At 31.9% G+C, this 19,056-nt stretch overlaps 3 protein-coding genes across 3 annotated transcripts; 1 reads left to right on the forward strand and 2 right to left on the reverse strand.

Moving 5' to 3' along the window:
- Nucleotides 1-1,135: 1,135 nt before the first annotated feature.
- LOC137827869 (small ribosomal subunit protein uS13z/uS13y/uS13x) lies at nucleotides 1,136-2,825 on the forward strand. The gene is made up of 4 exons (XM_068634224.1): nucleotides 1,136-1,308; nucleotides 1,413-1,573; nucleotides 1,657-1,845; nucleotides 2,577-2,825. The coding sequence occupies exons 1-4, from the start codon at nucleotides 1,306-1,308 to the stop codon at nucleotides 2,680-2,682; spliced, it is 459 nt and encodes a 152-aa protein (XP_068490325.1). The 5' UTR covers nucleotides 1,136-1,305; the 3' UTR covers nucleotides 2,683-2,825.
- A 4,649-nt stretch (nucleotides 2,826-7,474) lies between these two features.
- LOC137828273 (uncharacterized) lies at nucleotides 7,475-10,072 on the reverse strand. The gene is made up of 5 exons (XM_068634763.2): nucleotides 9,651-10,072; nucleotides 9,195-9,283; nucleotides 8,866-9,043; nucleotides 7,869-7,939; nucleotides 7,475-7,765 (listed from the first exon to the last, which is right to left on the reverse strand). Exons 1-4 carry the CDS (start codon nucleotides 9,843-9,845, stop codon nucleotides 7,874-7,876), a joined length of 528 nt encoding a protein of 175 aa, XP_068490864.1. The 5' UTR covers nucleotides 9,846-10,072; the 3' UTR covers nucleotides 7,475-7,765; nucleotides 7,869-7,873.
- Nucleotides 10,073-14,695: 4,623 nt separating this feature from the next.
- Nucleotides 14,696-17,718, reverse strand: LOC137828044 (Sphingomyelin synthetase family protein). The gene is made up of 4 exons (XM_068634448.1): nucleotides 17,267-17,718; nucleotides 16,231-16,625; nucleotides 15,613-15,806; nucleotides 14,696-15,494 (listed from the first exon to the last, which is right to left on the reverse strand). Exons 1-4 carry the CDS (start codon nucleotides 17,554-17,556, stop codon nucleotides 15,096-15,098), a joined length of 1,278 nt encoding a protein of 425 aa, XP_068490549.1. The 5' UTR covers nucleotides 17,557-17,718; the 3' UTR covers nucleotides 14,696-15,095.
- Between the last annotated feature and the right edge of the window lie 1,338 nt (nucleotides 17,719-19,056).

Below are 19,056 nucleotides of genomic sequence, written 5' to 3' on the forward strand. Positions count from 1 at the left end.
TTAATATAAATCACAATCATTTTCATGATAATAAAACAGTATGTAAGAATCATATAAAAATTAATTTTAAAATCTAAAAATATGGGAATAGTAAATTATTTTACCGTTGATTTTAGAATTATGTACATGAAATATTAAAAGAAATTAAATATGCATTATCAAGAAAAAAAAATCATAGTTTAATAATATTTTTAATGGAAGAAAAATAAGAATTTCACTGTAATCAAACATCAGAAAACAAGAAAATAAAAAACGGAGTAACTTTAAAAACGTATCCCATAAGGCATGGGGAATCACATAACATAAAATCTGTAAAAACTAATAATAAAATATAAGTAGGTATACACAAGTATGTAATAGAAAAATATAGCATAAAATAACACAAGATCTGAAGTGAGGTGTTATGATAACAGTAAGCTTTTAAAAATTGAAAATAGTTGTATTTTTTTTTTAACAAAAATGAATATATAGAATTTATCAATTAATTCATTACATTATTGATTTTGGTTTAATTTTGGATCACCCAAAGCAAGACAAATTATTTATGCACCGTAATAATTTGAACTGCGTCCTATCATCTTTTAAATTTTTTAAATTTATTTTTCATTTTAAGTTTAAAAATCTAGAATTCAAAAATTAAAATCTCATTATGAAAAATAAATTTAAAGTGAAAAAAATATATTTCAGAAAAAAATCTAAAAATATATTAATATTTTTTTTAAAAAAATTTAGAAATATGTTTTAAAAATCTAAATCTATAAATATATTTCAGAAAAAAAAATTCTTAAAGTATTTTTTTATCCGTACCTTTTTTTATTTAAGGCAATTTTTGTCATTTCACTGAAATATTTTCTTATTTTATTTTTCATTTTATTGAAAAATCTGGTGCATATTCAAATTTACATGGTAGGGAGAATTGCCTAAAAGCAAAAAGTTATTTTTTCGTCTTAATTCACAAATTTGTATCTTTCTTGTAAAATTATATTGGTGCCGATTACGCAATACAGCAATTAGAAAAAATATTCTAAATTGGTGTAAGAAAATATTATTCGGGTGTTGAAAGTATTTGGTTACTCATCAATTAGTTTTCCCTTAATTTAAGAAATAAAAGAAAAACCAAAGCCCAAACTGAGGTCCTAAATGGGCCATTGAAGTTGAGCAAGCCCACACGACAAAACCCTAGAACTGGCTCAGCACATTTGTATAACATTACTCATTCCCAAACCCTAGAGTTTCAGATCCTCATTCAACCAGCACCGATAGCAGCGGCGACCGTCACTCTCCAACGACACTTTCGCGGCGAAAATGGTACATGCCCATCTCGTCGCACCTCTCACTGCGCGTTGATGAAAAAAGTTCAATTTTTGAAGAATCCTTAATCGGTAACTGAATTTGTTTTACGAATGTTGCAGGCTCTGGTGGCAAACGAGGAGTTCCAGCACATTCTCCGTGTGCTGAACACTAACGTCGATGGCAAGCAGAAGATAATGTTTGCCCTTACCTCCATCAAGGGTATTGGTAGGAGATTCGCCAACATGGTTTGCAAAAAGGCTGATGTTGACATGAACAAGAGGTACTTGTTTTGTTGATCAGTTTAATTGCACGCTGATTCACTTGTTTTTGGATTTTTTTTGACACCCTTTGTGCTACTGTCAGGGCTGGTGAGTTGAGTGCTGCTGAGTTGGATAATCTGATGACTGTGGTGGCCAACCCAAGGCAATTCAAAATCCCAGACTGGTTTCTTAACAGGAAGAAGGATTACAAGGATGGCAAGTACTCCCAGGTTGTGTCCAATGCTCTCGATATGAAGCTCAGAGATGACTTGGAGAGACTCAAGAAAATCAGGTCATTCATTTACTATGTCTATTTGTTGTTGAGTTATTCAATTTTTTTTATCAGGTCTGATGATTCGTTCCAAATTAAAGTTGGTTTTGCTTTTGTTGACAAAGCCGAATTATAGTTTTTAGCTGATGCAGTGTGTGCTTAGTTTGTGTAATATGACATGGATGCAGAATTGTTGGATTTGATGTGGTTTTATGTCCTTGTTTAGTAGTTTGTTTAATTTGTTTTAGATATTGTAGCTGCTTGTCTGAATTGTTTTTTTTTGTGTGACTTCAGAAATTAGATAGATTGTCTTTATTGTAATGGAGTTATCTCCCGAAAAGAAGAAACCATTCGAGTGTAGTTTGCTGGCTTTCTTGACCAGTATCTTTATTTTGGTTTTGCTGTTAGCCATTTAGTTACGAGATGTCAGTGAGACTATTGAATTCTCAATTATATTTTGAAACCAACCGAATAATTTTAAAGAAAGCTAATTGAAGCATGCCCAATATTCCAAATACCATTCATTTGTTAGATTGACATTATTGCAATCAATTGCATATTCATGTAGATATGGGTATATGAGTGTAATGAGAATATCTAACCTAACCCTGCCATATATTTTTACAAGTCAAATTATGTATTTACAAATTTTCCCAAGCATTTTTTCTGGAGAATTTGTGTATTGCTTGTTAAATATTGGTGTGTAGATAACCGCATTAACCCTTGAGATTCACATCCTTTCTTTTCTGCAGAAACCACCGTGGATTGAGGCACTACTGGGGCCTTCGAGTCCGTGGTCAGCACACCAAGACCACTGGCCGTAGGGGGAAGACTGTTGGTGTCTCTAAGAAGCGTTAAGCTGTTATGTTTTGGCTTCAAGATTAGATTTTGTTGAGGAGGCAATTTTTAAAGAACACTAGACATGTTTTGCATAACGAAAGGACTTTGTATCAGTTATTTAATGTGGTGGCAATTTCAATTTTGTTTGTTATTTGCGTTAAGCTCTCTTATGATGCTGGTTTTTATTTGTAGATAACCTTCAATATTATTGATGAAATTACATTCTCACTCCCGAAGTAAAATCCACCTTTTTACCTTTTTCACATTTAAGTAATTAATTAGAGATGGTAATATGTTGAATTTGCGTTCTATATTAGTGGTTTATTTTATTATGCTTTTTAACTGCGTGAATTATATGATGACATCTCTGGATTGGAATCTAGTTTTTTCGTTAGTTTTCTTCCTAAAAATTATTCATGTTGAAAGTGTTCTTTTTTAACATACCTTTTGTTAACAAAGATAAAATATATTCGTTCTCCTGTATTATTTCGTCTTTTCAATACAACTTTGTCTTATAGAAACCATTCCATTGCCTCATTTTAAAAGCCATTCTGTCAAATAAAAACATTAAACTATTGTAATACTCTCTATTTCTTACCAAAAAATATAATAATAGTTCAAAATTACGGTTTGTCACTATTAAAAGTTAATGAAACTTTGTTTTATATGGGTGACGTTCTTGATATATTGAAGGGTCTAATATTAATACTTATACCAATCATCATATAAACTTGCATGTGAGAGTATCAATATAAAAAATTGAGGACCTTTTCTAATATAGTACAAAGTTCACGTTTTTGTTATTGAAAAAAAAAGTGTACTTATCATTACTATTGAAAATGGCAATATTACTAGTTTCATTCGTAGCACTTGTTTAGGACGCAATCCTTGTAATTCCTTTGTGTCGTGTGAAAATTTTCAGTCTTCACACACCACTCTGAATGCCGTTTTTGTTGACAGAACCAGAATGAAAAAGCAACTAGAATGGAAGAGTGTCATTAGTGAAGGAGATGAAATTTTTGCTTGGATTCTGGTCAGCCCTATTATGAAATATCCACTGGAATCCAAAACAATAAATCATATCAATTAAAAGAATTACAATAAAGAAATACTTTCCTTTAAATAATCACCTATATCAGGGTTGTTGTGTTTCTTTACATGAGCTTAGTTTGGTTCTCCTATGTTTTTTTTTATTCGTTTTCTTTCCTCTTTTATACATCTTTCTATGTAATGGCATATGATTGTTGGATCTTAGACAATCACTCTAACTAGGAAGTTAAGTTTTACACTGATGCCTAGCATATGATTTTTATTAAAAATTAAAAGTCACACAAGCAATTTTGACAATAACAGTAATAAATATAATGGCAGCATTGCTAGAATTGTATTTAGTTTCTATTAAGAAAAATTTACAAATGAATAATTAGTGAAAACATTAGAGACTCAAGAAAATCAGGTGATTACTGTTTTTTATTGTGTGTTTTTCACGTAAAAAATATTTAGCTATCACTGATCCATTTCACTTTTAGTGATTACATTGTTAACCATGCAATGGTTAGAGTGATATTGGGATTCTTAACAGTCTTTTGCTCATTAAATCTGATACCAACAATCTAATTCTTTCGCACATTTTGATTTCAATTATGCTGAAGGTTTGTTCTTTTCGGCAGCAATTTCTGAATATAATCTTTGTATTATAACATTTATTTTATTTAATGGCTGCATGCACTATGTGACACAACCTGCTTCTTTTCTGTCATTCATAAAGTACAAAAATGTAATGTATTATAAATTGCAAGAGTAAATAAATGATGTGTACAAGTATGAGTTCAAATATACCATTTAGCATGTTAATATTGTTCTTTGGACCTGATAGCATTAGCCATATGAATTTAAGATGTATGCCTTCAAGACTGTTGTCTGCATGCCAGGGTGTGTTTGGTATCATGTAGAGAAATGAAAAAAGAGAGTAAAGGATTGTAGAGAAAAGTTGAAGAGTCACATTCTTTGTATGGTATCATCCATATCCAATGAAAATGAAGCAGGCTTACTCTCTTTAATTGGTTTCATCAAACTAGATAGAAATAAAAATAGATACAAGTCAAATTACTTTATTACCTTTATCCGTTGAAAAACATTTAAGAGAATTATATAACTGTTTAAGTGAGAAAACAAATTAGGTTTTCTCAGGAACCCTTTCATTCCTAACCATTTTCCCGAGTAAAGGATTGCAAATAGTACAAAATTTGGGTGTCCTATGGAAAATAATCCGTCCATTTCTCTCTCCTTTCCTTCGTGAATCTAAATACTTAGCTAGGAAAGGAAACTGTACAAGTTATTCACGAATCACACACACTAGTCTCTAAGAAGCACTGAGCTTAAGGTTCTGTTTGGATTGAGGAGGAGATTTGTGAGGATTAGAGAGAGTGGATTTGTGAGGATTGGAGAGGATGTGTGAGGATATGTGAGGTTGTTTAGATTGAGGGATGATAGAGTGGATTTGTGAGGATGGTTTATTGTAAGTTTACACAATTATCCTTCTTATTAAAAAATATTTAAATAATGAATTATGATTTTTTTTTGTAGGTTTGAATTAATTAAATATTTTTAATATATAATATTCATAATTATTTATATTTTTAATAAAAAATTAAAAAATATAATATAAAATATTTTGGTGTTAAATTGAAATAAATTAAATACATTAAAATTTATGAAAATAATATTCATTTGTTATTTTATATAACTATATATACTGTTGATATTATAATTTTATTTTATTATTTATAATTATATGTTGTTATTAATAGTATAATTAAATATTTTTAAAATTATAAATAATAAATAAATTTATGTAATATTTAATTTTATATATTAAAATAAAATACATGTATAAGGGTATTTTGGTAAAATGCAACAATTCTATTAAATCCTCACAAATCTCTTCATTTTGTGAAGAATGAAAAAATCCCTCCACCCTCTCCCCCATCCTCTCCCCCACTCACAAAACCATAGAAACAAACACAAAAAAACACCCCCTCCCTCCACCCCTTGAAAGCAAACACATCCTAAACACCCCCTCCCTCCTCCCCCTTGGAAGCAAACACATCCTAAAGCTCTCACTTTGTTCCCTTTTTCTTACTGTTTTTTTGAACAATGGGATATATTATTTTGTTAAAGCCAACAATTTTATTTTGAGAATGCATCTGGATTTTGTTGCATTTGAATTTTGGTTATGATTGGGTTGGTTCTTTTTATTCCCTTGTGAATCTTGTCTTTTTGGTCCCCAGTTGTCCATTTGTAGGGTACGTCATGTTGATTTCAGTTAAAATATGGCTTGATATTTAGCAAGATTAATGTATGATTAGCCAAGACTTACACAATGCTTGAATGATATTTGGTATGTGAGCATAAACATAACTAATATATTTATTGTATATTAAAATAATAATGAAGCATGATAATGTTCTAATGGAAGTTAGTTAAACTACTATAGAACCCTTTCACACAGGAATTTTGTCAGTTGTAATAAGTTTGTCAATGATTTGTATTTTATAATAATAATTCTTAAAATCTGTATGATGTATTTTTTTTTATTTCATTGATTATTCCATGTCTACTTAGATTATTCTGTAACAAATAGTAGGCAAATTAATTCATAAAAGTGAATTTAGTACAATTAGTTTAAAATGTTTTAATGAAAAGGATTCATATTTTTTGTCTTTATTGTCAAATGGTTTATTAGAGGCTACTTTCCATGTTAAGTGAAATAGTAACATGTTCAAGTTTAGACTCATGTACAATTATTGAGAAGAATAAAACAAAAAATAGTATGAAAATTTTGTGAATACTTTTCAAGAAACTTAGAGTGTAAAACTAATCCAAATATTATTTTGGTTGAGTTAAACAAACCTACTCCAAATGAGAATAGTAAATTCTATGTTAAACTCTAATGTAAAAGGGCATTAAAAGACCTCGACCGAAATAAAAAGAGTTAATCGAACTAAACTAAAATAGAAAAAGAAAAACTGAACTATTCTTATTAAAAATTAAATTAAGCTATTTTAGTTCAATTTTTAAAATCTATTATTAGTATAATACTTAAACTATTATGAGAGTTAAAAAAATTTACAAAATCATTTACCACTTGTTGAAGTCATTGATTTTTTGGGGTGACTTTCAATTAACTTATCTATTACTAAAATTAAATTAAATTAGCAAAATTTGTATGTTTTTTTTCAATATTAGTTATCAAAAATGCATTCCAATAGATACTAGTGAAAAATGGTTTGTTTCCTTCGTATTAAATCTTCAATATTTATATTAGTTCATGAGATATAAGTCTAAAAAAAGGTTGGTGTTGCTTATATAAATTTTAGTTGCAAAAAAAAGACAAATTCTGTCTCATCTACTGGTAAAAAGGAAATTTAAATATTAACTTAGTTCAATTTCTAGCGAAAAATAATCAATTTAAAATGTAGATCGTTGCAAATTATACTATAAAGATATTTCAATCTGCAAATATAAAATGTAGTTAACTATACTATTTTTTAAAAAAAATTTGCTTGAACTGTTTGGTACTTCAGATTGATTTGGAGACCTTTTTAGGTTCACTCAACTTTTAAACAATTTAATTCAATTTTATGTTGAAATGTGTTCTGAAATAAATTTTGCGAGACTTATAATTGTGATTCCGTCTTACACCTTGCAAGAATTGCTGAGGTTGACTGTTCTTCCTGTCCGTACGAAAGTCAACAGACACATTGAGGTGCAAACATTGACAGGCTCATGTGCTGCACACCACACACCGTTCAAAATAAATACGGATTAGTAACAAGTGCTAATGCAAGGCATCCAATACATTGTCGAGAAACTTGTACAGATTTAAGATTAATAAAATTAATTTTGATAAAATTATTTTAAGATGTGTATCTCATTCAAATGGGTACTAAACATTTTCCATGCAATTCAATCAGTGCATCGCAAACATTGACCAACTTTAATCTCCGTACTAAGTTGAATCAACAAATGATCCTCAAGTCGGTCACATCACATCATGTATGTGACCGAACATTCCAATGGACAAGTGTCTTCATCAAAGCTGAAAAAGTTAAAACAACAAGGAGTTTTAAGGACAGGGATTATTGGAAATGTTATTGAGCATATTTAATACAATAATAAACAGCGTAACAATAAAAACTTACTAGGGTTATTGTTCAACCTTCAGACCGGCTTCTATGCGTTCAATAAGCTGATCTGCAGTCAATGCTCCCTCCTGGAAGTCATCAAAACCAAAAAAAATTCTTGCTTAGAAGGTGAAGATGATTGTTTATAATATGGAGATGACAGACAACACCCTTGTTTTGTTTTATTTTGTCAAATAAGCAAATGTCTATGTAGCTTCATAACAAAACTTCATAGGTAAATAACAGATTCAGCAAGAAAATCTGTGTAGTCTCTACCAACATAAGCAACAAATTCAAGAACATCAAAGAAAAGGCTACAAACAGACAAGCTCCAGACCAGATCATTTCAAGCTATCCTTCACACAAATATGATGATGGGAGCAAGCATTTGAATGTTCATGACACTCGTGCTATTGACTGCAAACAGAAGACTCTATCTTTCAAGCTATGTACTAAACTAGCAATTAGGCTCTTTTCTATAACCAAATCAAATATGTTTTCATTATGTTTCAAACTCAACAGGCCTAGCGGAAAGTTTTAATCAAAATTAGGAACTAGATTATTCCTTTAGATGCAGGTCCTCTACAAGTTGTGGTGCATAAAAGCTAACTTCAGGCAGTTCCCAATAGAGGGCAAAAAGATAGCTACTTCTTTCATTAGCTGGCTTAGTAATCGAATGAAGAATTATGATGATTAGGATCCTTCACATTACAATTTCAAATTCCTAACAAAACCAAAGAAGATTAGTAGCATTGTTAATTTTACGTTTAGTATATTTTAGAACATAGCAACATTGCTAATGCAAATATACTTACAAACACAAACAATAAATTTGGTTTCACAATTCAAATTTAAATGCCATGTCATGCCATTTTAGGCCAAATGCAAGTGTTAGGAGTCATTGCAGAACCAGAACCAGAAGCTTCCATACATTATAAAGTGTCACATAGATATGATTAACCACCAGGTGCAAGGAAAAAGCACAACTCAAATGAAAAAAAAAGATTTGACTTACAAAACGATCATAAGGTTCTCCATCCTTAAACATGATGAAAGTTGGCAATGCCTCAATTTTGTATTTGTCAGCAATGCTAGGATACTTCTCAGTATCAATCTTCACCACCTGTATCTTATCCTTAAGCCGAGTGCTTACTTCATTGAGTATGGGAACCATGAATTGACAAGGACCACACCTGTAAACCAGGTCTTGGGTCACTCATTAGTTGCTATCATATAACAAGTTAATAAAACAGCTTCAACCTCAAAAAGCACCAGTTAACAAAAACTGAGATAACACCCTGCCAGCAAATTCGGAGAAAAGAGGAAACGGAGGGAGAAACATACCAGGTTGCATAGAAGTCAACCAATACAGGCTTTTCAGAATTGGCAAGCAAATCGTCAAACGAGTTAAAGGTTTGTTTCTTAGCTTGAGCCTAAACAGAACAATACACCAAAACACTTATAAGTCCATAATTCGCTAACAATGTTGAACAGTTTAACAAAATTAAATAGTCAAATTAATATTCAGGGTCCTTGAGGCCGCACTTGTTCTTTCAATTGATTTTTCACGTCACAAATCTGAGAATTAATTTGACTACTGGAATACACATTCATTCAGCGACTAATTTCAGGGTTAAATACATATTTAGGGACGACGAATGTAAATAATAGTAATAATAATAATAATAATAATAATAATAATAATCACGAGTGTTCCTAGATTTACTAACTATGAAGAAACTCGTGAATCTACGTACAACTGCAATGGAAAATGAAAGCAGATAGCGTGGTTTAGGTTACCTGAGGAAGGAATCGTGGCCGCGGAGAAGTAGGAGCGCGTGGTGTACTAATCCGAAGAAGGCGCGTGCGCGAGGGGAATTGCAGCGAGGATTGTTTGGCGGAAGAAGATACGGCGGCAAAGGAGGGCGGCAAGCGCGTAGAACGTTCGGAACTCAAAGAAGAAATCGCGGAGGATGCTGAAACGGAAACCGTCATGGGAACGAAACGGGACGTGTTTGTTTGTGCTGGGGAAGAGTAAATGTAGATGAGGTGTGTTTGGATACCAAACTATCCGTTTGCAAATGAAACGACAGAAAAAAGAAGAAGAAAATATCTAAAGAAAACAAAGCGAAGGAACAAACGGACTCTCCCAGGTCTAACCCAACCTGCTGCTTTGCTCTCACTCCTACTCTCTCAATCCCAAATCTCTTTTCCATTTCTCTTTTTCTTTTTAATAAAATTTACCATTTATTGAATAATAAAAAACATTTTTCGGATGTCATTGTCAAACCAAGGCAGAATTTTGAATCAAAATAATTTTTATTGTGTTCGTAGAAAATTTGTTCATATCTTTATTTATCATTAATGTTGTACTTTTAAAAAAAAATTATTTTGCATGTTTCTTGACTTTATTATTACATTTTAAACAAAGATGATAATGCTGTTTATAATTTATTTTTAATATATTGCAACTAGTTTTTTTATTTTAAAGAAAAGTATTGCCTTTTTTTCAATAAAAAAACCTATTATTATTGTTATTATTTTACACAATTAGAACTATCATCGTACATATTTACTGTTGTCCACGATGGAAAAGTGAAAGCTAGATAGTTTGGTTGGATATATTAATTTGATCGAAATGAGAGTGAGTGAGTGAATGCATTGATTAGTAGTGTTCACATCTGTAGTGAATTGAGAAGAAATGTTGGAAAGTCAGGACTCCATCTAATAATCTAATAAAATAAAATACAATTATGTTCTCGGTATACATGACAACAAATTTTAATAAAAAATTTCAAATTATAATCTAAATATAAAAAAGAAAATAAAAGATATGAAAGATAAATATTAAAAACACTAATTACCTAATTACTAAAAATATTAACATAATCAATTCTATTATATATAATTAATTCTATAATTATAAAAATATAATATAATATATAAAAAAATATTAAATAAATTTATGCTATAAAAATATTTAATAGTGATATTAATAAAAATAATAATATTAATAATAATGTATTATAATTATAAAATATAAAAAATAAATATTTATAATAATTTTTTTATATAATAACAATATTAATTAATAAAATAATTTACAAAATTTAAATTAACTCAAATTTATATAAAAATACTTTATATTTTACTGTTTAAATATTTGTAAAGATAAGAGTAAATTTGTAAACTTACATTTTAAACCTTTTAAAAATTTTAAAAATTCTCCTCTCAAATAAAGTTTCTTCATACATCCACTTTACATACCATAATCTAAACAACCTCACTTTCTTCACAATTTTTTTTCAAATCACTGTAAATTTACTCTCTCAAGTTCGCACACATCCTTTCCCTTATCCAAACACATAGAGAGAACTGTACGAGTTAGCTTGCAACCCTCTGTGAAAAAGTCGGACGAACTCATTATTTTGGTTCGCTAACCCACTTAGGCCCATTCTGCATAACCAGCAACCTGTGTGAGACAAGTATGAGGCAAGGTAGACCAACTCACTAGCCCGCATAATAATAAAAATGGTGTTTTATCATGCACCTCCTAAAGTTGCTTCCTACACCCCATCAATTCCAAAAATTAAATTTCAAAAGTCAAAATAGTTGTTCTAAATTTTGGGAGGTAAAATTGTTGTTCCGAAAAGGTTATTCAGAATACTTTTTTTCTCTCTTCTAAATTTCTATTTCTGAAAGACTTTTATGTTATGGAAATTAAATTCCAAAATTAATGACGGGCATTAAAAAATTTGATGGAGTGCAGGAAGAAACCCTAATAAAATACAAAATTGTTTTCTCCAACTTTTGTTTTATATATATATATATATTACAAGTGCATTCATATTTTTTTTTATTTTTAATAAATTTTAATTTTTTTAAGCGGATTGGCCCATAAGCCAATGGGTCATCCCTTATATGAAGCAGATCAATAGGTTCCACCTGCATTACTTAAGCGGAGCAAGCCAATGCAAAGCAGACCAATGCAGGACGAGTCAACCCACATAGCCACCCCTACTATCCATTGAGATATCACCTTTTAAACATGTCCATTTACGATATAATTGTTGATTTGGAAAGAGTAAATTCTCTCTCCACCTCCATACCTTTCCATTGCATCTCCATAATAATTTTCTCTCCACCTCCATACCTTCTCGTTGCACCTCCAAAAATTTGATGGAGTGTAGGAAAAATCTCCCTAATAAAATACAAAATTGTCTTCTCTAACTTTTGTTTATATATATATATATATATATATATATATATATATATATATATTACAAGTGCATTCATTTTTTTTAATAAATTTTAATTTTCTTATGCGGATTGACCCGTAAACCTGCGAGTCATCCCTTATATGAGGCAGGTCAATAGGTTGCACCAACATTACTTAAGTGGGGCAAGCCAATGCAAGACAGACCAATACAGGACGAGTCAGTCCACATTGTCACTCCTACGATATCACCTTTTAAACATGTCCATTTGCGATATAATTGTTGATTTGCAAAGAGTAAATTCTCTCTCCACCTCCATACCTTTCCGTTGCATCTCCATAATAATTGTGAAAAGTCAATTTTAACCATTTAAAATTATTTAGATAACCCTAAATGAAGCGTAATCTCATCTTTTTAAATAACCTCAATTGCACCCCCCACACCCCATACCTTCATTCCGGTTGAACATTTCCATTCTTTTCTAGTCCCAACATTTGAGAAAGTAGTTCCATCATTTGAGCATGTCTAAGAGGGTTGACGAGATGATTCATTGTATTCAACGTTTCCTAGTGCAAACAATTTTTTTTTTAGTTTTGTAATTTATATTTGCATCTCATTGGTTTTTTTCTAGGGTTTTAGGTTTTCGGATTGTACAATCCATAAGGTATTCCCAAATCTGGAGATACCTTTTAGATTGTATAATCCAAAAGCCTTTTGAAAAAAATGTTTTTGGGTTGTACAATTTGAAACACATTTTTAATTAAGGGGGTGTTACGGACTTTACAATCCGGTATCCACACAAAAATGCGAATGAAAACACAACCACCGCCAGTAAAAATAACACAAAACTTACCTCAACCACCAAGGTTCACCACTTGAAAATTAGGAAAAAAACATCACAATCTCCACCATATTAAAAAAACTATTGTTGGAATTAAAAAAAAAATATGAAGGTGCAGGGGAAATGTATAAAGGTATAGGGAGAATTTTTCTTTGAAAAGTTGTAAAAAAAATATTTTGAATGCCAGCTTTTACAAGTAAATTAAGCCACTTCATTGTTGGGCTTATACATAGTCGTGCAAACACAAACTTACAAATTTAATCCCCTTGCGTGGATTTCGAGGTGAAAGGCTTATGTACCTACCCAGAATATAAGGAAAATACATTTCTTTCTTATTACATTACATTTAACTCGGTAACTGGGTATTGTACTGGACAGAAGTGTTCGGGACCTCAGTCCAAGCATATGAGTATGGTTAACTCGGTTTTTGGGCCCAAAGGGCGGGTCATGGGTTCGACCCAGTTTCATTGGTAAGCCCGATGGAGAATAAATTAAATAGAGAAAATAATAAGTTTGGTCATATAGTGATATAAAGTTGTTAGTTAATATATATATGTTAGAATAGAATATATGTGAATATACACTAGTTAAATAAATGTATGTATAAAGCTGTTAGTTGAATATATAAAGCTGATAAATAAGTGGAGAGCACCCGAGAATAAATGTGCATGAGATTCTCTTCTATTGTTAGCACCGTGAGTAAATGTGCACGTGAACAAAATATTTTCCTGTTGTTAGCACCCAAACATGAAAGGTGCACGTGAGCAGGTGATTTCCTGTTATTATTTTATACTTTCAGTAGAGATTATATTCTCGTGAGTGAAAGTGGTTAGAGGAATAACTATAAAAGGGGCTTGAGACCCCAGTAAATGTATGTTGTTTCTGAGTACTAGAGACTTAAACTGTTTATTATTTTGTATGCTCTCACTGACTTAATCATCAGAGTGTGATCAATAGGTAGAGTCCCTTCTTCTTCAACGGAGCGTTATTCCAGTGCACCAAGAGGAGACAAATTTGAAGCAGAGGTTGTCCATCCAGTCAACCGACGAGAACAAGTATTTAATACCATAATGGTACAATTAAGACACTCTATACTGCCAAAATAGCTACATTATGACCATAATAGCCGTTTTAATACTTCATCAATGTTTCTATACAACGACATAAACCAATAAATACATGATGACTTCTAGAAAAGTTAAATAGACTTTTGCAGGTGAACCTCCGTTCTATCCTTGTAATCAATGTACACTATAAATCAATCTACAATCAATATACCTCAGAACTCGAACTCTTCTAATCCATTCTCAATAAGAAGAACAAATTTATGATATTTTATTTTAAATTTTAGTATTACTAATTCAAGTTTTGTATTCATAATTGATTGCTTTGTCTCATGTACACAAAAATATAAATTACAAGTTTAGATGACATTAATGCATTTGACTCGGTATTATTTTATTGAAAGAAAAAGAGATGGACAATTTCATGGTAAAATATGTGGCAACATGTGTTCAGGAGTTTGCAAGCAACGCTAAACCCTTGGTCCTAATTTTCTCAATTTACTTAAAAAGCCACATAGAAATACTAAGAGAGCATTTAAGTTTGAGAATGCAGGATTACTTAAGCCTGATTTCCAAAATATGGTGAGTGAAAGTTGACCTAGGGGATCTCATGAAGATCTGTGAATCAATATTGAAAAATGATAAAAAAATTTAAGGGATGGAGGTTACAAGCCAGAAAACAATACATAGCCGCAATAAGAAGTGTAGAGGGAGATGGAGGCATTGTGGGATAAGGAGGATTTGCACTTAGTACAAGAATTACATGAAAAGACTATAAAAATCTAACCCATTCTATCCAACTCATTCTTCCCAAACAAAGTAAATCAAGACTCGTCTTGCAAATGTAACGTGGCAATTATGAGTTGTCAATTTTTTGTAATGATACAATTACATCAAACAAGATAACATACATGTCTAGTGGTTACAAGAGGATGACAATGATCAAGAAAAGTCCATGATACCGAACACTAAATCCTCACTTCAGGGGTATTTGCAGGAAGCCTCATCACGTGATGTACATAATTGTATGACTCCAAAACTAATACCGAGAATACCAGAATACTTGCAAGTTTAAAACCGTGTGACATTCTAAAAAAGTGGGTCGCCAGAAGATCATCCATGATCATCCATCACTTGTCAATATGAAAGCCAGAACAACAACGGTGAGTGCAAAGACAATGGTGGCACTACGAAACAACCGTGCATATTTAATTCCAGTCGGATCCTTTCTTTCTTCACTGCTTAACTCAATCTCTTTGAGAAGCTCCCTCACTCTGTCCATGTCCGAGTCTTTTGAAGCTTGGATTAGTCTGCTTTGAATCGTCTCCAGCTTGGTCAGACTCCTATTACTTGACGTAGCCTCATGTGACCATATAAAACCCGTCATCTTCCACAAGAGGATCCCTACATAGATGGCTACAATGCAGTCTACAGTGTAATGATGACGTTCTCGTATTTCTCTTTGGGCACTATGCATCAAAAGAAGCCATACAAGAGCAGAACTGAAACCTCCATATGCTTCCTGCAGTTATTATAGTATAGAAAGAAAAATCGAAAGGTAAGCTCCTGCTAACAAAATCAACTGCAAACAATCAAAAGATGAAAACACAAGGCAGTCTTGAAATTAATTCAAATCATACTGTCCAAGCCATGGCTGTGAGTACGGCAACAAGCATGTGGCCGCTGTATAGGAGATCATTGCAGCCACCTCCAGCTTTCTTTAACAGATTGTACCATGAAGGTCCTTCGGACACAGTGGGTCGCAAAAAATCAATCAGAAAGTTCATTGAACCCCAATCTGGCTGGTAGTCACCAACTGGTTTTCCAATGTCAACTAAGAAAAAAAAGTATGTTAATTTGGAAGACCGTCTGATCCAAGCAAAATGTCCCTAAAGATGGACAGGTTCATACAGACATATTATCCAGCGGAGAGTAAAAGCTATACTTGCGGATGATACATGAAATAAGAAAATCTTAATTCATGCATGTCCAAAGAAACTCCAAATGGCTGCAAATAATTCCAGGGTCCAAAACCTAATAATTTTTAGGTTCAATTCAAAGTTGATGTTTCTAGTCAACGAAGTTCATGAAAAATAAACGAAGAGTGTCTTTAATCAGAATCACAAGTCTTGTAAATTTGTAAACATTATGGGCCATAACATAAGCACTCCCAGATTAAATCAGTAAATGGTATGAGAACATTACTTTGTAAGTTAAAAGCAGTTGCTAGAACCCAGCAAAAATAATATCCTACATACCATAAGCTGTATCTAGCTTTATCACCCGGCTGATAGCATCATGATCTGTAGCATAGGGAACATAATACTTCTGGGCCCAAGGATGAGGATACCCCGGAACTCTGAACCGAGAACCAGCACACCAAGGACGGGCTGATGGCAAAATTGTAGACGCAAAAGTTATGGCACGAAGAAGGCGGCCAACTCCCATGGTAAACATATATCTAGCCCCTAATCCGAGGCCCGGAGCTTTCACAGAATCAAATAGCACCGAGAACGCCAGCATCATAAACAACATCAAGAAATGGTGCAGTCCTATGATTCGAGCTCTTAATATCTTAACAATAGGACTGGGAAGTTTCTCATTTAATGCCAATAGAAACCATTGACCCGTATCTGGAAGCGGAGGTGTATTCCTGTCAGAAAAAAAAAAGGATTTTATTTTCAAATAGAAATCACAACACTCGATTGAAGTTAAGTTCATGTAAAAATAACGATGGCACACTCTCTACCACACCTGGATTATCTTTATTGTGATTTACGTTAACGGAGAATTACTCAAAACCTTATGGCCCGTTGTTAATATTGTAATTTTCAAATTGAAATTACCAATGCCAGTGATCTTGTTTAATGCACTTATGTTAGCTTGTTGATGCTTACTTCTTGCTACTTGTGCTAGTAACAGATTCTCTGAAATATTCTTTCCGAGTTTTCAATCTTAAAGTTAAATTTTTATCGAAAATGGTAAAATCAGAAGTTCGTTAATAAATTAATTAAGAACTGAAATCAACACTAATAATTTTTTGTCATTATTACTAATTGTCACAGAGACATTAATACAAGTTATCTTATTTTAGCCAAACAGATATTACTTAAAGCATCCAAAAGCCGTTGAATCTAAAATATTATTACTAAATACAAATCTGCGCCTACCACCAAAACGAGATCCACTTTCCAAAATCTAATCAAGATCAACGAGATAAGAAACATCGGTGATCTACACATTGCAATGAACAGAAGAAGGAACGGCAACGGAGTTGGGTAGAGAGACAGTTACCGGTGCCAGTCGAGGCCGAGGACGGCGGTGACGGAGCGGACGGAGAGGGCTTCAAAGAGAAGTGCGGAAAGCATGAAGAGCATGGAGGCGACGAACGGAATCGCCGAACGGAACTCGGCGGACCAGTGACGGTAGGAGGGGACGCGGACCACAGCGGCGAGGGCGAGGAGGGACCACAGCGCCGGTTGCAGCCAAGAGTGCCACGTCGGGGACAGGTGGCGCAGGTAGTCGACGGTGATGTAGGACATGGCGGCTATGGCCAGGCCGGCGTTCTTCGCCGGCCACCGCATGGGCTGCGAGTGAGAGTGAGGAATCGAAGAGTGTTGGAAGTGAAGACTGACTGGAAGAGTAGAATTGAGCTGAGGCGGACTTTCAGGGGAAGTGGGTATTTAAAAATATAAAAATTACTAAATCTTTACTTTTAAAATAACCAGAATATTTATTACGTTTGTATCTTATTTCCTTTCTTTTGATGTCTTCTATTGTATCTGTTATTTTCTATTTTGTCGTTTTATCGGTAAGATATGTGTGTCATGATATTATGACGCTTAAGTTTAAAGGTTGGAGTATTAGATGTTTGGGATATAAATTCTATTACCTTCTTTTAGAAAGAGGTCATCTATTTATAACTACAATTTTAAACTTCAGGATATACAAATTAATGGATATAGTCAATAAAACTCAATGATTCGTTAATCATTGTTTACGTGTAGTTATTGCATAATAATTACTTAATAATATTATTTAATGATGTGTTTATTTTTAATTTTTTTTCAATTACTCTTCTATCAACAAATGCAATACAAGTAACCCCACTAATGAGGATACATAGAATAATTTTTTAATTATTTGATAATAATATAAAACAAAAAAATATTTTAGCTCATTTGCATCAAGTTTAAAATTCTTTTTTCTATAGCATTCATCCGGAGGAACATGTGAGAATAATAGGTAAAAGTTGATTAGTAGCATATTACTACAAATGTCATACTAATTTTCATAAATTTAAAATCCATAATACCAATTGTTTAGAAATACCATTTAGTTTATTTTAATTAAATATTATTTAGTTGTCTCTATTTGAGCAACCTTAATTAATTTTGTTTTTATTTGACAAAAATCGATACGATTTTTATAAGGTTTTTTTTTAATGAAATTCAATGGAATCTATATAAACCATGTTTTCATCCATAGGATAGTACCCGAATCTTTAAAAAATTCGATTATATTTGAATTGTCCATTTTCAAATAATATCCACAATAATCACAAATATTTTTTTTTTTTTATAATTTAATTTATAAAAAGTTTCACATTCAATCCACAAATGCGTCAATTTTTGGCTTTCATGGAGATTTTTTAGAATTTTCTCTTATAGTGGAATCAATATCATTTGTATCATTTGTACTAGTTATGAAACTCAAACTACAATTCTCACTTTCACTACTAAAAAAAGTAACTATAAAAAAACCATCATTGGATTTGTTAATATTACCAAAAATACAACTATCAATAAAAATTTGAGAATGAAAATAACTATCAATGGAACTATGAATGTTATTGTTCTAACAACTAAATGAAGTATTACTAATCACTCTTAATAACAACATTAAGATATCTAGAAAAAAAAAATTGTTCACTTATAAAAGAGTAATTGTTGTTAATATCCAAAGTTTTTTTTTCACTATCTAAACATATTGAATAACTATTCCTATTATCATATTTAACTAAAAAAGTTTTATCAACACCTACTAAATAATCAAAAGAGTTATAACTAGAATTATCACGTTTA

This window comes from Phaseolus vulgaris, chromosome 7, assembly GCF_051622355.1.
Source record: "Phaseolus vulgaris cultivar YP4 chromosome 7, ASM5162235v1, whole genome shotgun sequence".
Lineage (NCBI taxonomy): Eukaryota > Viridiplantae > Streptophyta > Magnoliopsida > Fabales > Fabaceae > Phaseolus > Phaseolus vulgaris.

What these genes read in the sequence shown, in the direction of transcription:
- LOC137828044 (XM_068634448.1), bottom strand. Translation starts at nt 17,556, where the DNA reads ATGCGGTGGCCGGCGAAGAACGCCGGCCTGGCCATAGCCGCCATGTCC. An exon ending in CTCGGCCTCGACTGGCACCG is followed by an intron (nt 16,626 to 17,266) that starts GTAACTGTCTCT and finishes TTTTTCTGACAG; the next exon opens with GAATACACCTCCGCTTCCAG. An exon ending in TCACAGCCATGGCTTGGACA is followed by an intron (nt 15,495 to 15,612) that starts GTATGATTTGAA and finishes TAATAACTGCAG; the next exon opens with GAAGCATATGGAGGTTTCAG.
- LOC137828273 (XM_068634763.2), bottom strand. Translation starts at nt 9,845, where the DNA reads ATGACGGTTTCCGTTTCAGCATCCTCCGCGATTTCTTCTTTGAGTTCC. An exon ending in GGCCACGATTCCTTCCTCAG is followed by an intron (nt 9,284 to 9,650) that starts GTAACCTAAACC and finishes TGTTCTGTTTAG; the next exon opens with GCTCAAGCTAAGAAACAAAC. An exon ending in GAGAACCTTATGATCGTTTT is followed by an intron (nt 7,940 to 8,865) that starts GTAAGTCAAATC and finishes GATGACTTCCAG; the next exon opens with GAGGGAGCATTGACTGCAGA.
- LOC137827869 (XM_068634224.1), top strand. An exon ending in GATGTTGACATGAACAAGAG is followed by an intron (nt 1,574 to 1,656) that starts GTACTTGTTTTG and finishes TGCTACTGTCAG; the next exon opens with GGCTGGTGAGTTGAGTGCTG. An exon ending in GAGAGACTCAAGAAAATCAG is followed by an intron (nt 1,846 to 2,576) that starts GTCATTCATTTA and finishes TCTTTTCTGCAG; the next exon opens with AAACCACCGTGGATTGAGGC.